Source organism: Bos javanicus, chromosome 11 (genome assembly GCF_032452875.1).
Source record: "Bos javanicus breed banteng chromosome 11, ARS-OSU_banteng_1.0, whole genome shotgun sequence".
Taxonomy (NCBI): Eukaryota; Metazoa; Chordata; class Mammalia; order Artiodactyla; family Bovidae; genus Bos; species Bos javanicus.
Window position 1 is genome coordinate 9428850 of NC_083878.1, and position 18497 is coordinate 9447346.

Here is an 18497-nt window from a genome sequence, read left to right on the forward strand (position 1 = left end):
TATCTCTTATTTTTTTACTGATGTTTTACTGTTGGAAATTGAAGCTCTAAATTAACTAAGGAATTTGGAAAAGCCTCAGGTGACTTTCTACCTTGAACTTAAACGTAGATCTTTTCTTTTGTTTGGACAGAAGAGACCAAAAAAATCTCATTTCCATGCAGATCAGTTTTCCCACAGTGCCTTTTGCTGACTGATGTATTCTGTGCTGTCTGTACTGAGCTCAGTCGTCTTCCTTGTTGTGGCGGAAAAGATAAAGACGTGAGTTAGGTAAGTTCCTGCTCAGGATGGTAGATAATCGCAATGATAGGAGGAAACTCAGACTCTGCAGTTGAACAGTGAGGGATGGGGGTGGTGAGGAGCGTTAGGGAAGGTCCTCCAGGAAGAGATGGTGCTTTAAGGGGAGGCAGCTTGGAAAGCTTTCAGGAGAAGAGTCCTGTTTGTCGTGGGGTTCAAAGGACTGTGTGGTCGTTGCTGCTCTGCCCATAAAAGGCAGAGTCTGCGTCCCACTGCTGGGTGTGGAACCGGTCAAGTGCTCACGCTTGGACCCATGCTACAGCTGTGGGAAAAGCCCACCGGAGAACTGTGTCCCAGCCAGCAGTCAGCATGCCCCAAGACCCCTGACTGTGGGTCACCCTTCTCCACTGCCAGATGAGACCAGCGCTGGCAGCTGACTCGGAATCATGAGGAGCAGAAAGTGTTGGGGTTCTTTGCTCCCAGCCCTGGATAACTCAGACACCAGCTAGGTGCAGAATGAGGGTCTCATGGCAGAAAGGCCGCTGTGGTTCAGATCAGTGAGAACAGGGAGCCTATTATGAAATTACCCAGAAACCAGGGATGGGGGCAGGGGGCAGGGGCCAGATAACCTAGGATTTACACAGCCGTGTAGGAATTAGGATTTGATTCTAAGGGTAACTGGAAACTGTTAACTGTGTCCAGCCTTAACTAAGCGTTCAGTTTAATCAAAGAACAGATATAAGACTAGTTCAGTAAGTACATAATAGCTCTATACATTTTTTCTAGTAAAAATTATTGATCTTTTTTAAGCATATTTGAACTTATATATATATATATATAGACTAATAATTAAAGCTTTTGTTGTTGCTGTTTGGTTGCTAAGTTCTGTCCAACTCTTTGCAACCCTGTAGCCTGCCAGGCCCATGCATGGGATTTCCTAGGCAATAATACGGGAGTGGGTTACCATTTCTTCCCCAGGGGGATCTTCCTGACCCAGGCATTGAACAGGCATTGAACCTGCGTGGCATGCGGAATCTCAATTCCCTGAGCAGGGATTGAACCCATGGCCCCTGGAAGGGGGACATGGAAGCGCAGAGTCTTAAGCAGTGGACTGTCAGGGAAGTCCTGTAAAGTGTTGTTGATACTCAGAACCTGCATGTTTCATCACTAGATCACACACTGCGCCTGGCAAAAGATTTTGCCCTGGATACCTTTATTGTAAGCCATGTCATCTTGCTTGCAGCCCCACACGGCAGGAAGTTACACCGGAAGTACCAGCTCCTTATTACCTTACCATAGTTAAGAAACGGTCAAGTTTGTGACAAACTGCACTTAAATACGCGTGAAAGAAATGTTTATAAAGATATCACTCAAAATGATTTTTACACTCGGATTGGTCTCGCTTGATTACAGAGTCAAAACCCTTTCCCGCCTAAGGTTCCCATGAGTTTTCTCCTTCCCATGCACAGAGTGTGGATTAAAGGACTTAAACAGGTGAGTATCGCTGAGAAGCGCAGAGGAAAGTCCCGCAGTGGCCAGGGGACCGGGTTGCAGCATTGCCCGGTGGCAGGCGGAGGAAGCAAACAGCGTCTGCGTGCAGCTCGAGCAGGGACCTGGGTAGGTGGGGGAGTCAGAGTAGTGGGGAGTCGCTCAGATGTCCTTCCCGCAGTCGGGGCACAGGATGTCATCCCTCTCCGTGAGGAAGCCTCGCCCCACCAGCGACAGCGAGCACTTCTTGCAGTTGAAGCAGTCGTTATGCCACTGCCGCTCCTCGAAGGAGATGTACTTGGTGCCGCCCAGTCCTGCGGAGGCAGGAAGAAGACACGGATGAAGATGGAGAGGGAGCCGGGCAGCCTGGCTCCTGTACTGTAGACAGTGTGAACCTCTTACAACTTCGAGGGGCTGGGCTCCACGTTTAAATTAGATTCCACACTCAGGTTGGGGAGCTCCTGAGCCTCAGAAAAATAAGACGGGCCAGCATTACATGGTCATCACTCATCATGAGACTCCTGCTGTGTGTGTGTATTCCTCCTACTGTGCATCTGGGAACTGATTTCTGTTACTCCTTCACTGCGCACCTCAGGTCTGGTGCTCGGAAGTTTCTCGATGTAAAGAATGAGGGAGAAGAGAGGTGGAACGTGGCCTCACGGAGGAGACGCTGTGTGGGCCGGGGTGGAGGGGTGGACTCTCCTGCACAGGGTGGTGGAACTGAGAGCGGGTTAGGAGGATGTGTGCAGAGAAAACCATCCTTTACTGAAACAATAGGACCTTGTTTCAGTCTAAACACAGGCCCGGTTGCAAGCTAACACAGGACACCCGCGGGGAGGGACGGGGGTGATGCAGGCCCGGAGGGAACACTCACCGCTGATGGGGTTGGCGCAGCCGGCACACTTCTTGGCGTACAGGTCGCAGAAGCAGCCCAGGCAGTAGGCGAACTCGTCGCGGGACGTGAAGCGCTGGCCCGACAGCGGCTTCTTGCAGGCGGTGCACACGAAGCACTCGCGGTGCCAGGGCTGCTCCCGGTACGTGACGCCCCCGGTGGTGATGGGCTGCAGGTAGAGGGACCTCAGCTCCCGCCGCGCCCACTCCTCTGGAGGACGCACGGTCCTCGCCCCAGACACGCTCTCCAGACGGAAGGGCACCCCTGCCAGCCCCATCCCAATGCCCTCCACCGCAGACCCGGGTCCCCATCTGTGACCTGGGTACCAGGGTATCTGCCCGGGAAAGCGCCGCCTACTGGCTGGCAGGAGGGCAAAGCCAGAGACTGTAGCTCCGGCTAGGATGCAATGTCACCTGCCGTCCTCGGCAGCCCCGCCCGAGCGCAGGTCCCCTTGAGCATCTTTCTACCTCCAGGGGCACCTCCTTCAACAGTCTATTCAGCTACTCGGGCGTTAGAAGGAAGAGCCTTAGCAGACACCTGGGGTCAGTCAGCACCACGGTGGAACCGGCTTCTTGGAAGGCGTGGGGAATGAGCCCAGGGCCGGCCTCCCGACCGTGTCTAGTGCTGTTGGGACACAGCCCTGGACAGTATGATGAGTGGTCTGCTTCCACCCCCATCCCCACCCTGAGACCTTTCCAGTTTCCTTGTTTCCTCCCTGGCCCAGTCCAGGGCTGGTTTCTCATTTATTCAAGGAGAGCGGTGAGCAGAGGGACCTTGGGGATGGGAGGATGCTGTTTAGGAAAGGATGCCAGACAGACAGGCCGGGCGAGTAAGAGGTACCTTCTTGCACTGCACGCACTGCAGAGCATACTGCCTCTCATAGCAGGGCACGCAGAAGTTCTCGCTGTCCTTCGGGATGAAGCTCTTGGTTCCGATGGGCTGCTGGCATCGGTGGCAGATGAAGCAGGTCTCGTGCCAGCTGCTGCCCTTGTACTCCATCTTGCGGGTGCCTGTCGGCGGTCAAGGAGACAGCAGCTGAGTCGTTACTGACCACCCGGGAGGCCCAGTGACTGATGCTGAGAACCTGCCGCCCTCCAGTCCTGGGACCCGCATAGAGTCACTCCAGCTTGGAAGGCTCGCCTCTCAACCAGCATCTTTCCTATTTAGTCGATTCACAGCCACACACCTGGCTCCTGGAACAGAATCTGTACATAGTCGATACTTACGTGTTGAACAGGATGATTATGAACATTAAGTGGAAAAAATACTTGTCTCTCAGCTTGTGAAATATTGACAGACACCTGGCACAGCTCAGATTCATCCTTAGGGAACATGAATCTGGAGCACGGGGACCAGAGGATGAACACCCATCTGGTTCCCAGCGGGATGGAAACTGATGCAGCCGGCCATGTAGACTGAGCTGTGATGAATCTTAGTGGTTAAAACCCACCTGCCTCACTTGTACTTCCATTGAACAATTTTCTGATCTTATCTCGATATTCCATTTCCTTCCGGAAAAAGTGCTATCAGCTGAGAGGTTTACATTATTTCTCAAGCAGACCAGAAATCAAGAAAACGCTGTTGGTTCACCCCTCCCCACTCCCCCATCAGGCTTGATTCACAGCAGGGAGGGCTGTATTTGTTTGGACTTCTTCCCTATATTTGCCAAAAAAAGAGCATGTGTCTGTTTATAGAAAGAGATGGTTTAAGTAAGAGAAATGTGTACGCGAGCTCCCTTTGTGAAGTACTACAGAAGAATTTGCAGGCTCCCCAGGTGGCGCTAGTGGTAAAGAACTGCTTCCCAATGCAGGAGACAGGGGTTTGATTCTTGGGTGGGGAAGATCCCCTAGAGGAGGAAATGGCAACCCACTGGAGTATTCTTGCCTGGAGAATCCCCAGGGACAGAGGAGCCTGGTGGGCTACAGTCCATGGGGTCACAAAGAGTTGGACGTGACTGAAGCAACTTAGCAAGCACTTAGCATGCTCGCAAGGAAGGACTTAGGGAGAAGGAGCTTCTTGGGTGAGGAAACAGAAGGGTTCCTGGTCCTTGGGCAGCTCAGGGGCAGACCGGACTCCCCAGGTCATCACCAAGGTCTTCCCAGACACAGCCGCAACCCACCCGCTGGCTCATCCTCGACCATGGGCGCTGTTGTGTGGTTCTTTCCTCTCTGGCCACCCCCTGGGCGCACCTGAAGGACGGAGCTTACAGATAGAAGACGTGAGTCAGATTGAACTCAGATCAGGGAGCAAGGAGGGAGGCGGCTCTGGAGCTGGAGGCGGGGTGTGGGGGGCTTCGTGTTGGGACACAGGCATTGGGTAACTAGTTTTTAGCACTGAGGCTGAAATGACGCGGCCAAATTGTAGCTGGTTGGAAAGAGCTGAGCATCGCTCCAGAATCATGGCCTGCTTGTTTTAGCAGGTGTCATTGTTTTCAGGTTCACCTTCTCAGCTTCCTGGCCTTTTAGACCCCAGACACCACCTCCCAGAGAGAGTACAAAACACTCAGAGTGTGTGTGCAGGGGGTAGGGAGCAAATGGTGATCCTCACAACTATGTGATTAAATTGTGAGGCAATGAATCCTGAAAATGGCAAAAATTACATCAAGCAATTAAATTTCAGGTAAAAATGATGGAAGGACTTTGCTGTAAATTCTAGAACCAAAATCTCCTTTGGTCTCTGGGATTTTAATTTCCCATGTACACCTCTGACACTAGTTCTTTTAACCTCTGACCTTCCCTCTGGTCACTCAGCCCAGACACCAAAGAATTTGTCCATAAATACCCGACAATCCTGAGTCTCACTAAAGCCTCCCAACCAAACCACACATGCCTTCTGCATGTTCAGAATGAGCCTCCTGTCCACCCCGGAGCTCAGGGAGATGTCCAGTCCTAGGTCCCAGGTCCCACCCAGGTTGGGTACCCACAGACCTGGTGCAGACCTTGTGGTCCTTGTGCAGAGTCGCCAGCAGGGGGCGGCAAAGCTCCTCCTTCTAAGGACGTGCAGATGAGGAGGAGCCAGGGGACCGAGTCCACCTGGAGGAAGGGGTGTCTTTCTGATTCAAAGGAGCAAGTGAGGAATCTGAAAACTAGCGAAGGCCTGGCAACAGCGTGAGGCTGCCTGGAAGCCGTGGTGCACCTTGGAGCCAGGGCTTAGCATCCCTGCGTGGGCTCGGGAGCCTCATACCTCGGACTGGTGACTCACAGCTGTGGGTGCTGAGTGGGGACACCTGCAGAAGCCGTGCTGCCAGTCTGCATTGCTCTCATCTTGATTTGGTTGTAGCACTTTTGAAAACCAAACCAAGGAAGGAAGCTAGCGCTCTGATCTAGTTTTGTGGGTTTTTTTCCTGTTTGGTTTTTTTAAGTATCTAGTACTTATTTTTGCAGGCCTTTTTGGGCACACCACCTCTGATGCCCGGTCCATTTCCTCTGCCAGATGTGCCCTCTTCTGACTTCTCCATCCACTGACATCAGGTCGACCTTGAGACTGCTCAAAGGTCACACCCCCAAGGGCCCCTTTCCTGGCTGCCTTGCTCTGACTTACTGCCTCCATCAAAGTAGACACCAGCCAGGCTTCTCCTAAAAACCCCAACAGCAGAGATGGTGAGATGCATGTCCCTGGGGAGAAAGTGGGGCGGGGGGAGGGGGAGCAGCCCTCAGAGACCAGCCTGCCAGAATCAAGAATCATCTTGGTGGCCTCAGGGATTTTAGGAAAAATTCACCTCTTACTCTAAGGTATATTTGTCTTTGTCAAAACGGCAGTGAACACTTTTCTTCCCAATCTGGACTGCTGCCCTGGAAAGCTGTGTCTTTCACCATACGCATGGCCCTGGCTCGGGTCCCGGCGGCTGGGCATCCCCTGGGTCAGTCTCCTTGCAGAGTCAGGAGTCTGCCTCTAAATGATCCCTGTAGCCTAAGTTCTCTGCGTGTGTCGGCGCAACCCCAGCTGCTGTGTGACTAGCATGACTCTGCAGGGCACCTAGGTTTCTACAAGCTGACATTCATTCTATTGAAGCTGAAAATTTAAAACCCTCCATCGAACTTCATCCTGCACATCTTATCAGCGTGTTCACGGATACAGCAAATTTTAAAAATCACTCTTAAGGGGCATGACTTTATGTTTGGTTCCATTCACCAATGTAGTGAAGTCCTTTAAAAGGACACTTAGAATGTAATGATCCCAATGCTGGAAAAGATTGCAGGCAAGTGGAAAAGGGGGCGACAGAGGATGAGATGGTTGGATGGCATCACCGAGTTAATGGATATGAGTCTGGGCAAACTCCGGGAGATGGTGAAGGACAGAGAAGCCTGGCGTGCTACAGTCCATGGGACTGCAAAGAGTCAGACAGGACTCAGCGAATGAACAACAAAATTTAATGTATTTGATATCCCTTCTAAGTTCGATGCCAAGGAGGACCTTGGCAAACTGGACTTCAGGTTTTTAAGTAATTGTTGATGAAGTGAGCTAAATATATAAATATAGTGGACAGATAATGATGGACAAACATGGACCATTATTCACAGCCTCAAAAACTAAGGTATCTTAAATGTCAAAAACATTTACAGATTAAGAAAATCCCCGTATAAAACCACAAACCTAAATCACTCAATTGCACACTTTTAGTTAGAATCAAAAAATTAATTTACTCTTGAGACCAATTTTCTTTCTAAACTTCACTCATGCTTTATCAGATTATTTAACACAATATTATTGCTCTGGGTTGGATTCTCCTGATAAGTGTGCCCTTAATTCTAAAGCTTCTCAGGACTAAAGAAAGCGCATCCTCCAAGAAGCCATCTTGAGGACAGACACTTTCTTGAGCAATTTGAGGGCTCCCCAGGCAGCAGCATCCTGCTTCCCAAGAGCTGGGGACCCTAGACCTGTGCCCTGCTCCCACCACCCTGAGCCTGGTTTGGGGGGCACACCCCAGAAGACAGTCAAAGGACAGAGGCCTCTCTTGATTTTATGTGGCTCTCTGGCAGAGAAGCCAGATTAACGAGGTCTCAGGTGGGATCGGCTGAAATTCCAGTTTACCTGGGAGTCCTGTATTTATTCGCTAAGTCTGGCAAGGTTACTGTCCAGTCGCCCCTTACTGGTCATATAGAGGATGTCACTGACACTCCGTGGCCGATGAACTATCCAGGGTCCAGATCTTAGGTTCTTCTTGCCCTTGCTTTGTGTGTCTAACAAGATTCATTTTTTGAATACTGTGTTAAAATATTTCATACAGCATTTTTGTCCATTCTGTTCTTTAAAAGAAGATTCCTCTCTCCCATAAAGCAAAGATCCCCCCCACCCCACCAAAAGCAAGGGACACAGTCCCATCCCCCCATCAAAAGACAGGTCATTCATCTCTGGCCACTAGACCCAGCTGCGGTCAAGTCTGCCAGAATGTCACCCGCATGGGGCACAGCACCCAGCTCCAGGTCCAGCATGAGTGTGCAGGGGTGGAGGGGGGCGTGGGGAGGGATTGGGGGGGTTAGGGCTTGGGGACTTCGCGCATGTGCAAAAGGTGGGATCATGGCGCCCACCTGGCATGATGCTCTTCTTGCACTCCTGGCATCGTGACGAGTACTCCTGCGAGTAGCAGTCAGTGCAGAGCAGCTGGTCCTCCTTGGCAGCAAACGGCTTGTCCACGAGGGAGCCCCGGCACCGCGAGCAATGGAAACAGGCCTCGTGCCAATGCCGGTCCTTATAAGACAAGTCCTGCAGACCCAGAGCAAAGAGACAGAGACGTGAGAGGGACTGGGGGGCAGGGAAATGGAGCTCGAGGGGCTGGAATGGGTCAGGTGGGGTACGGAGCCACTGTTTAGAAGCTTCTGAAAAACAGATGGCTTTCCCTGAGAACTCTCTGTAAGAAAGAGAAACTGCACATGAAACTCATCAGTGCTTCAGCTGGACACACAGACCTTGGGGGTCCACTGGCCACAAGCACGTGGGGCAGAGCCAACCATGCCCGAGGGGTTGTTTTGATTCCCAGGGGAGGGAGGCTGGGCTGCGGGAACCTCAGAGACAGAGCCTGGGGTGGGGTCCCTGGGTCAACCTGGAGAAGGCGGGTAGAACACTTCCAGGAAGTGCCACCAGCTGAACATCAAAGACCAGAGGATGCGTGAACTGGGCAGAGAAGGCACAGACCAGGAGGGCCAGACCGAGGGGCGCCGGCTGGGAGAGTTCCCACTGGGCTGGACCAGGAAGCCAGATGAATGTACCCAGGTGAGTGCAGTTCCGCTCTGTCTTTGTTGAGAATTTGAATAAAGACAACAAACCATCTAAAGTCCTGTCCACTGAGGACAGTAATCAGCCTAATTAAAGATGAGTTGGGGTTTGGATCATGTGGTCACTGTTGTAATGCTGATTATGGAATAAATGAATTTAACAACTTTTTGTTTTTGGTATGGAGAACAGTATGGCAGGCAGTTCCTCAAAAAATTAAACAGAGAATTACCCCATGACCCAGCAATTCTACTTCTGGGTACATGTCCCAAAGAATTGAAAGCGGGAATCTGTAGACCCAGATTCTGTAGAGCCCTCAAGAAGCCAAAAGGTGGAAGCCATCGAAGTGTCCATCACGGAGTGGACAGATAGTGATGGACAAACATGGACTCTTATTCACAGCGTCAAAAATGAAAGAAATTCTGACACACACTGCATGAATGTGTGCTAAGCTGACTGCACCACCATGGACTGCAGACCACCAGGCTCCTCTGTCCATGGGATTTCCCAGGCAAGAATACTGGAGTGCCATCCCCTTTTCCAGGGGATCTTCCTGACCCCAGGGATCAAACCTGGGTCTCCTGTATTGCAGGCAGATTCTCTATCAACTGAGCCACTAAGAAAGCCCCTTTGACACTAGAAAGTTCCCTCTAAATCTGATACTACACCCTGTCCTGACTAGATCCTCCAGAGGGAGGTCCAGCTCCTGGCCTCCACCCTTCTGAGGCTGTTGGTCATTTGGTAGCTCGCTGTCCCGAATCCCATGTCCTGCATTCAAGGGAGGGACTGATCACACCCTGGCTATGGCATGGCCCTCCAGGCTGGTGACAGCAGCTGCCTGGAACCCTCACCCGCCCCCATCCCACACCCACTCCAGGGGGCTGGTCACCATCCTGCCGTGATTCCTGCCGAGCTGAGTCACTGGCCATCCCTTCCCTGGGGCATCCTCACCCCCCTGCACAGCTGCTCCCTCTGTCTGCCCTGTCTTGCACACACGCACATGCACACACACACATTTCTGCATTAACACACAACAGCCCTGAACTGTTCATTCAAAGACATTTGATAATTCTTCAACCTTCTGACAAAAATGTTTTTCTTGAAGATAAATACCAATCTACGCCCACGCTCTCAGGAGCCATGGTGAGTCACAACTCTCTCTGAACAAGCTGGCATCACCATCAGTGGGGCGGGGAGGGGGGTGGGCTGAGGTGGGACGACAGCTCACCCACCCCTGTTCCAGTTGCAGTCAGCGGCGCCGGCCCCAGGCCGAGGAAACCTGGCTTGCAGGCAGGTGGGGAACCTCGAGCCACAGCCCCGCACACCGCCATGCCACTAGTGCCTTTGGGGACGCTGGGAGCACGTGTCTAAAACGCCTGATGTATTTCACCCCAGCGATTAAACTTGCAGGCTCCAGACTCAAGTCCTGGCTCTGCCGCACGCCTGCTGCATGGTGGCGGGGGAGGGGGTGGTGGGGGGGGGGGGGGGTCAGTAACCTGACCCCTTCCAGCCTCAGATGCCACCCAGGAAGCAGAGATGATGGTGAAGAATTAACCACAGTCCTGGCACACTGTAACTGCTCTGCTAACATTGGTCTTTGATCCCAGCTCATGGTGACAGCAGGTGCCCCAAAGCGTCACTTGCTGGGGTCACCTTTACTCATGAGACGAAGACGGATTCCATGCCCTCCTCTAAGAGCTCCAGGCTCCTGGGCTCAGTCACTCTACCCTGTACAGCACTTTCAGCCTCCGCGGCCCTTCTAACTCTAAAATTCCCTTAATCCCCTCTTGTTTTGAACCACACAATGATGCCATGGAATAACATTTTATTCCTATTTTATAGGTGAGCAAGTTTAACTGAATGATGCTAAGATGCCGTGAACCCGGTCCCCTGCATCCCTCTTCCTGGTCTGCATCTGGCAGGGCACAGACCTTTACCTGGCCTGGCAGCATCTTTACAAGCAGGCCCCAGCATGCTCACCCAGACTCACCTTCTGCCACAGCCTCCTCTCTGCCATGCTCCCCTCTCCCCTGACCATACCCTGGCTTGCACTGTCCTGGCCTCCAAAGGCCCTCACCCTCATCTGCCTTGGCTAGGAGGCCCGGCTAGGACACCAGTTGCTCGGTGATGCCCGTGTGGCCACGAGTGATGCTGGCCCTGTGGGCCTGGGTTCCACCCCCACGGGCACGCCTGGAAGAGCCACATCCTGCAGCTTGCTCAGGGGCGCTTGTGGGAAGCCCCATCTGAGGCTGTGCTATCAGCTTCCCTGGGAATCCTCCTTCTCTCGTGCTGTCCTTACATGTCAGTCTGAGTCAAGTTGATACTTCACGTCCCCACCTCCTCTGGGACTCGCTTCTGTGGTAAAGTCCACACTGCATGGGTACCAAGGTGGGAAAAAGCTTTGCTGGCTCGGGGCTCGTGGTGCTGGACTGGAAGTCGGCACAGAAAGGCCGAGGCATCTGGTCTGCTTAGGTGATCCGACTTGGTGCCTGAATCAGGCTGACGCCTGCTCTAAACGTGTGTCTGTAAACTGGGCTCTGAGTGACTCCTCTCACCGCTGGCATTCACTGCTCCAAATGGAGTTTCAGTCTTGTAGTACTGAGCTAGTCTTGTCTCGCTGAATTCTGTTGTGTGTCGAGCCTACCGGGTGGTCCCCAGAGACACCACTGAGATGCCAGAGGTTCAAGGCTAAGAGGTAGGGGCTCGCTGACTAACTTTCAAGAACTTTGAAACATCCTAGAAAATGCCCCTGTTTTAAAGGTTCTCTAGAGAGAGAGTGCATGAAGGGGTGAAAAAGAAAGGAAGAAAAAAAAATCTTCAACACATCCTAGAAAAACTAGCAAGGTAATCTTATGCACACAGAATGTCATAAATTGCTGTAAAATGTTTGATAAACAATGTGAGATTAGGCGCAAACACTTCCTTTCAGATTTTCCATTTTTCCATTTCAGAGACACTCCTAACGTGGGAAGGGCTTGTGGCTTTGCTCTGCCCTTGTTGAGGCCTCGGCTGAGCCGTGGGTGGAGTCAGTGGCCTGGAGGGACCTTGCACTCCCCAGTTAATGGGGGCAGCCCAGGGCGGCGGGGTCCCTCGCCATCTTCCAGCCCCTGTCTGTCTCTCCTGGGCTGGGGGAAGATCAGCTGCTGATTCCCGAGCCACCCAGTCCTCAGGCCCACAGGATCCCGCTGTGTTGGGGGGTGGGCCACGCCACTCGGCTCAGCACTTTGCAAAGATGTTCCGTGCTTTGTGCCAGTCAGGCCACTATGTCCCCATCCGTATGGTCTCTCAAATCCTTGAAGAAAGACTCTGGCAGAAACCCTGCCACTTACCCTGTTGCCAGGCTCAAGGTTCGCTCCCTGAAAGGCAGGCACGTTTCTCCTGCCATCACTTTCTCCACAAAGCCAACTTCGTAATTATTTCCGAAAGCCAAGAAAACGGTTCCAAACATTCAAAACCCCACATGCCGAGGTCTAACTGCAAGTTCACTTCTTTGTTTCCTTCCCAAATGCACAGAATCACACGCTGAGACTCCACAGTGGACGGTTATCCGGGTTGAAAAGTTCAGCGTGATTGACTAAACAGCAGTCTTCTCTCCACAGCAGTCTTGTTGATTTTGGCCGCTCTGGGGGGATTCTTGTTTATTTACTCGTAAAGCATGCGCGGAAGGATAAGCAGTTTCAAGGGCCTGTCCACTAAATCATACTGAAGAAACGATCAGTGACTTCAGTTTTGTTTTCACTTTAGCTCCCAGCCAAGGATGACTAGCCCCAAATCTCCAAAACATCTCCTTCAAACCAGAGTTGATAAGCCAGAAAAAGACAAACATCATATATGAATATACACATATGTGGGATCTAGAAAGATGGTACTAACGGACATATTTGCAGGGCAGGAGTAAAGACGCAGATGTAGAAAGCAGATGTGTGGACATGGAGTGGGGAAAAGGAGGGTGGGATGAATTGGGGGGTTGGGATTGACGTATCTACACGACCATGTGTGAGACAGACAGCTCGTGGGAAGATGCTGTATGGCAGAGGGAGCAGCTCGGTGCTCTGGGATGACCTAGAGGAGCAGGATGTGGAGGGTGGGAGGGAGGCGATATATGTATACATATAGCTGACTCACTTTCTTGTACACAGAAACCAACACAACACTAAAGCAATTATGCTCCAAAAGACCCCCCAAAACCCAGAGCTGTTCTTTGTCAGAATGATATCCAAAACGCTCACCTACTTACGTCTTTTCCGGGGAGAGCCTTTAGAAAATAGTAAGTTTCTCTCTGCCTATTAGTTCTCCCTCAAAGCAGACATTCTTATTGATGTTTCTTTAGTGAAAACTGATAGGGTGAAGCTTCAGGAAGCCTGGGGAGGGACTGAGCTGCAGAAAGAGCAGGGGTGCAGTCGGCAGAGAAGAGGGGACTGGAGTTCATACCACCAGCACCTGCTCCCTGGGCTTCCCAGGTCACGCTAGTGGTGAAGAACCCACCTGACCACGCAGGAGACATAAGAGACTCGGGTTTGATCCCTGGGTTGGAAAGATCCCCTGGAGAAGGAAATACCAAAGCACTCCAGTATTCTTGCCTGGGAAATCCCAAGGACAGAGGGGTCTGGCGGGCTACTGTACATGGGGTCGCAAAGAGTCGGACACGACTGACCACACACACAGCTGCTCCTTAGAACTCTGGCTGCTTCGTAGCTGCACATGTGAGAACCCATGACCCAGGCTTCCTTGTTGTGGCTCCATTTTGTAAACACGTAGATGGGCACTGAGGGAGTCAAGACATGGGCCTGAGATCACACAGCCAGTGAGACATAGAGCCAGGCTGGAACGGGGCAACTTGGTGTCCGAGCTCTCCTGCTTGGCCTGGAGAGGGATGCGGAGGGACTCAGACACACATCCATCCCCCGCCAGAGCTGGAGGCCGGAGGGCCGGCAGCTTTCAGGTGAGCAAGACCAGCTGCTTTTGCTCTTGGTTGTAGCCAAAGTTCCAGTTGTTTTGAGGGTCCCCATTTCCCTTCCTCTCAGAATCCACCCTGCTCTGGAGCCAGGACATGTGACTACAGCTCAGGCTCCAGCGGCTGGCATCCCACGCCCCTTGTCTCTGCTCAAGGCAAAGTCCGCTTTCCCCACACCAGATGGAAATCATTCCTAGACTGTTACTAAAGACACAGAGACAGAAGCTGGTGTGCAACCAGCTGCTCACCACAGGCCCTTGGAAGGATGAGATGCAAGATAGACCCAGGGCAGACGCACAGTAGAGCCAGCCGCACCCGCTCAGCCAGCAGCTACACAAGCAGACCCTCCCCATGAAGACCAGAAGCTCCCCAGATGCCCCAGGGCAGGCAGAGCCTCTGAAACCCTCCACCCAGGAGGCAGGCACTGTGTCACCCGCACCACACTCACTTCGCAAATATTGACCTCGCACACCTGCCCTGTGAGTCAGCCCAGGAGGAGAGCTGGGAGCCTCAGGGGAGAAAGGGATTGGGCGGCAGGTGTCTGGTTAGATAAGGATGCTGACCTGGGGCCATCAGAAGTCTACCTGGGAGGCCAGGCGTACACTTCCTGGAAAGCCCTGAGCAGGCACGACTGGGAGGGGGCAGAGACCAAGCCTGCAGGGGGAGGCTAGGAAGGGCTCATGCAGGGTCCCAGCCCAGCAGAATGGGGCTCGGGAGTGTTCAAGGTGATGGGAACCAGGACTTAAGTGCAAACTATGCAGAGAAACATGGGGAGCCAATGTGGGGCGCAGGGAAGCCAGGCGGTAAGGGAGGATATAGGGAGCACAGGGGGACCCCCAAGGAGCCGGGGTACCTTGCAGTCACAGCCGATCAACTTCCCGCACTCCTCACAGGTGCTGGCGAACAGGGCCTCAAAACAGGCCACACAGTAGGGCTGCTCCTCCCGAAGTACGTACTTCCTGCCGAAGAGCGAGTCCTCGCAGTGGTGGCAGTCAAAGCGCTCGGTCATCTTGGCCCCGGATGTCTGTCACCTACCAGGGAGGAGAGGACAGGTTCCAGCGAGCGTTCACATGGCATGACTGTCCCCCTCCATAACGGTCACCTTGACCATCACCTTTACCTTCGGTGGCTTGTCTCCTGGCTGAGCAGTTGACACTCACCCCTGAAACACCTTGTCATTTTCAATAGTACTTTAAAAAAAAAAATTATTTGGGGGCAGTTCTGTGTCTGAGCGCATTCCGCTTCCTTCAAAGTCCTAGTTCTTGGTGACCGTGTCAGAAAAAGTGGTCTTGATGCTGGACACAAATCAAGAGTTGGAGCCAGAGCCCTCATCCCCCAGGAGGAGTGCCTGCCCCAGACAGGATGGACCTGCACAGCGCATCTTCTCCATCTGCTGCCCCCAGAATAGCTCGGCAGGGATAGAAACAATATGCTCATGTCTATAAAAAGACTTTCCATGCGCTCCTCCATGGTTCATGGATTTGAATAAGGAGAGACCACAGAAGCCAGGGGAGGGTTGTCGGAGCTGGAAACCTGAGGCCACGGGAGCACACCTGGTTGGGTGGCACCAGGAAGCACACCGCCCCCGCCCCCCCCGCCCTTGCACGAGAGGAGCCGCCCCTGCCCTCCGCCGCAGCCTGGGCAGCCAGCGAGCAGGGTACAGGGAAGGCTGGCTGCCAGGCACAGGGATTATCACGGTAGGAAACTCAGTGACCGCAATCAACCGTCTCCCCAGGCGACACCCCGACTTGCATGTTTCCAAGATGAGTGTGGCGTGTGCATGAGCAGAACGGACTGGGTGGGGATAGAGGGAGGCAGGACTTCCCCTCCTCCCTCCCACGCGGTTCCTGCACCAACATGTCAGAGCCACCCCACAAAGAGCCTGTCTACCCTGGGAAGCCCAGGTGTGGAGAAACGCCTCCACGCCATGAGAAACACCGTCCAGCTTCTTCAGAAATAGCTTCTCAGGTGGCAATATTTAATTGACTGAAAAGTGAAAAGCTTTATAAATGATTAAATCTGGAGACAGGTTGACCATACAACTCCTGAGGGATGTTTCACAAACTGATGAAACTCAACTTGATTTTCGGTCATCTCCATCCACTGAAGAGTGAAATTCCAAAATGAAACCCTAGGGTGCACATAAAATATTGCTGGCTGGTTTACGATAATAGTGAATTCCACCGTGTTTATTAATTTTGTACTTTGTGTATACAAGATTCTGACGACTGTAAGCAAAGAAACAGACAACTTTCAGGCACCATACTTGGTGCCTTCTGTGTTTATAGGACAGTCTTTTTTCCCGAAAGTTATTAAACTTGCAGCTGGACACATGTGGCGAGATCCATCCCTCTAAATCGCTCTTCCTGGAGTTAAAGAAAACATTGCCGGGATATTCTTGAGATAACATCACAAGATGAGGCTCTTGAGTGTTTGATCTTTGTGCTGAAACCCAGTGTATGAATATCATCTGTCCTAAGGCCATCTCAGGTTTCAGCTGCTAAGTTGGCAGAAGACGTGATGCTTTCCTGAAATCTGTTACTAGCCTTGAAAGTGGCCACCGTTCAGTTCATTGCAATTAAGCACCATCCTTCCAACCTATGAATTTTTCCACAGGGACTACGATTTAACTGCGGAATCTTATTCCCTATGCGGGTCACACAATTTTCAGAATAATGACCTGAAGATTTGAAATAAGAACAAGGAAAGGAGATAGGGCTATAAAAAATAAAATTTTTAAATCTGGGAACAACCCAGGAGATTATCTATTAATACAACTACCTTGTTTTATGGGATTCCCTGATGGCTCAGTGGTAAAGAATCCACCTGCCAATGCAGGATACTGAGGGTTTGATCCCTAAGTTGGTAAGATGCCCTGGAGAGGAAATGGCAACCCACTGCAGTATTCTTGCCTGGGAAATCCCATGGACAGAGGAGCCTACTGGGCTATAGTCCATACGCTTATAAAGAATTGGATACGACTGAGCGACTAAACAACAACAACCTCATTTTATGGACGGAAAAATGGGAAGCCAGGAACATTCATGGAAACAGAAGACTATATGAGCATTGGTTTCCAAATAGCCCTCTCACTTAGAACAAAATAAACTTCCAGTCAACATGGAAAAGCGGTTCCAAGTGGGTTTGGAAGAGCACAGGCCCTTCTGGGGGAAGGAGACAGGCTGTACCAGTAACACCCATCGAGAGCCATTCCTGTGCTCTGGAGCTATGAAAGGGGGCTCTGTTTCCTCCAGGGTATTGCCCCAGCAATGCTCATATGCCTGGGATGTGTTTTCTGCCTCCTCTGCCTCCTCGGGACTGTGACAGAAGTCATTTAAGACAGTGAACTGTGAGCACACGCAGGGCCCCTTGGCGGATGAAGACGGCTGAGGCGGCCCCAGCACAGCCCGCGTCACTGATCCTGACTTCGGGCAGGACGAGTGACGTCCCCACCTGCCCTCCAGGTCCGATGGCCCCCACTTCTGCAGATAGTTTCAGGTGCTGGTGGGTCTCTCTCCTACCTCGCTCCTTATCTCCTCTAAAGAGTCACAACAGCTTTATTGATCAGGACAGTGCTTCTGCTTAAACCAACAGGTTGGGGCGGAAAGCAAGACCACCACTAATCAGAAGCAGAGCAGACGGACATGAATCTGAACCCATTTCCAGTGAGTTCCACGAAGCACAAGCCCTGAGTCTCAGAACTAGCAGCACACGAGCTCCTAAGGAATCTAAGAGCCTCCCTTCTCCTGCAGAGTTTGAAACCAGTTCTTTAATCTAATGCTACCAAACAGAAAATGACACAATTGTATATCCAAAGTTGCACTACCGATCTTAAGCCTCTGTTTAATGGGAAAAACTTTAACTATAGTCTTGCATTAGACATCCCCTGAACTGTGGTGTTGGAGAAGACTCTTGAGAGTCCCTTGGACTGCAAGGAGATCCAACCAGTCCATTCTGAAGATCAGCCCTGGGATTTCTTTGGAAGGAATGATGCTAAAGCTGAAACTCCAGTACTTTGGACACTTCATGCCAAGAGTTGACTCATTGGAAAAGACTCTGATGCTGGGAGGGATTGGGGGCAGGAGGAGAAGGGGACGACAGAGGATGAGATGGCTGGATGGCATCACTGACTCGATGGACGTGAGTCTGGGTGAACTCTGGGAGTTGGTGATGGACAGGGAGGCCTGGGGTGCTGAGATTCATGGGGTTGCAAAGAGTCGGATACGACTGAGAGACTGAACTGATAACTCCACTTTTAAATCTTATAAAATGCCTGATTTTTATTTATTTATTTGAATGGGGCTTTCCCTGGTGGCTCAGACGGTAAACAGTCTGCCTACAATGCAGGAGACCCAGGTTTGACCCCGGGTCAGGAAGATCCCCTGGAGAAGGGAATGGCTACCCCCTCCAGTATTTCTGCCTGGAAAATCCCATGGACAGAGGAGCCTGGCAGGCTACAGTCCAATCTTCTTAAGCCTCTGTTTAATGGGAAATTTTTAGCTACAGCCTTGCTTTAGACACACCCTATAACATTTTTAAATTTTATAAAATGACTTATTTTTATTTAATTAAAATTGTTTCTTTTTTTTTTTTTTTTTTACTTAAAAATTTTTTTTTTCTGGGGGGATGCACCACATGGCATGTGGGATCTTATTCCCCAGACTAGGGATCGAACCCATGCCCCCTACATTGGAAGTGCAGAGTCTTAACCAGTGGACC

General features: G+C 51.6%; 1 protein-coding gene across 4 annotated transcripts in view; it reads right to left on the bottom strand.

Annotated features, from left to right (window-relative positions):
* Positions 1–1571: 1571 nt before the first annotated feature.
* Positions 1572–18497, bottom strand: part of FHL2 (four and a half LIM domains 2) — a 54111-nt gene continuing 37185 nt past the window's right edge. For all 4 annotated transcript variants that reach the window (XM_061431812.1, XM_061431810.1, XM_061431811.1 and 1 more), the window contains exons 2-6: positions 14632–14809; positions 8143–8317; positions 3455–3624; positions 2597–2783; positions 1572–2036 (exon numbers count right to left, since the gene is read on the bottom strand). In XM_061431812.1, the coding sequence (XP_061287796.1) occupies positions 1885–2036; positions 2597–2783; positions 3455–3624; positions 8143–8317; positions 14632–14787 (840 nt within the window). In that variant the 5' untranslated portion in view covers positions 14788–14809 and the 3' untranslated portion in view covers positions 1572–1884. The remainder of the gene's footprint in view (positions 2037–2596; positions 2784–3454; positions 3625–8142; positions 8318–14631; positions 14810–18497) is intronic.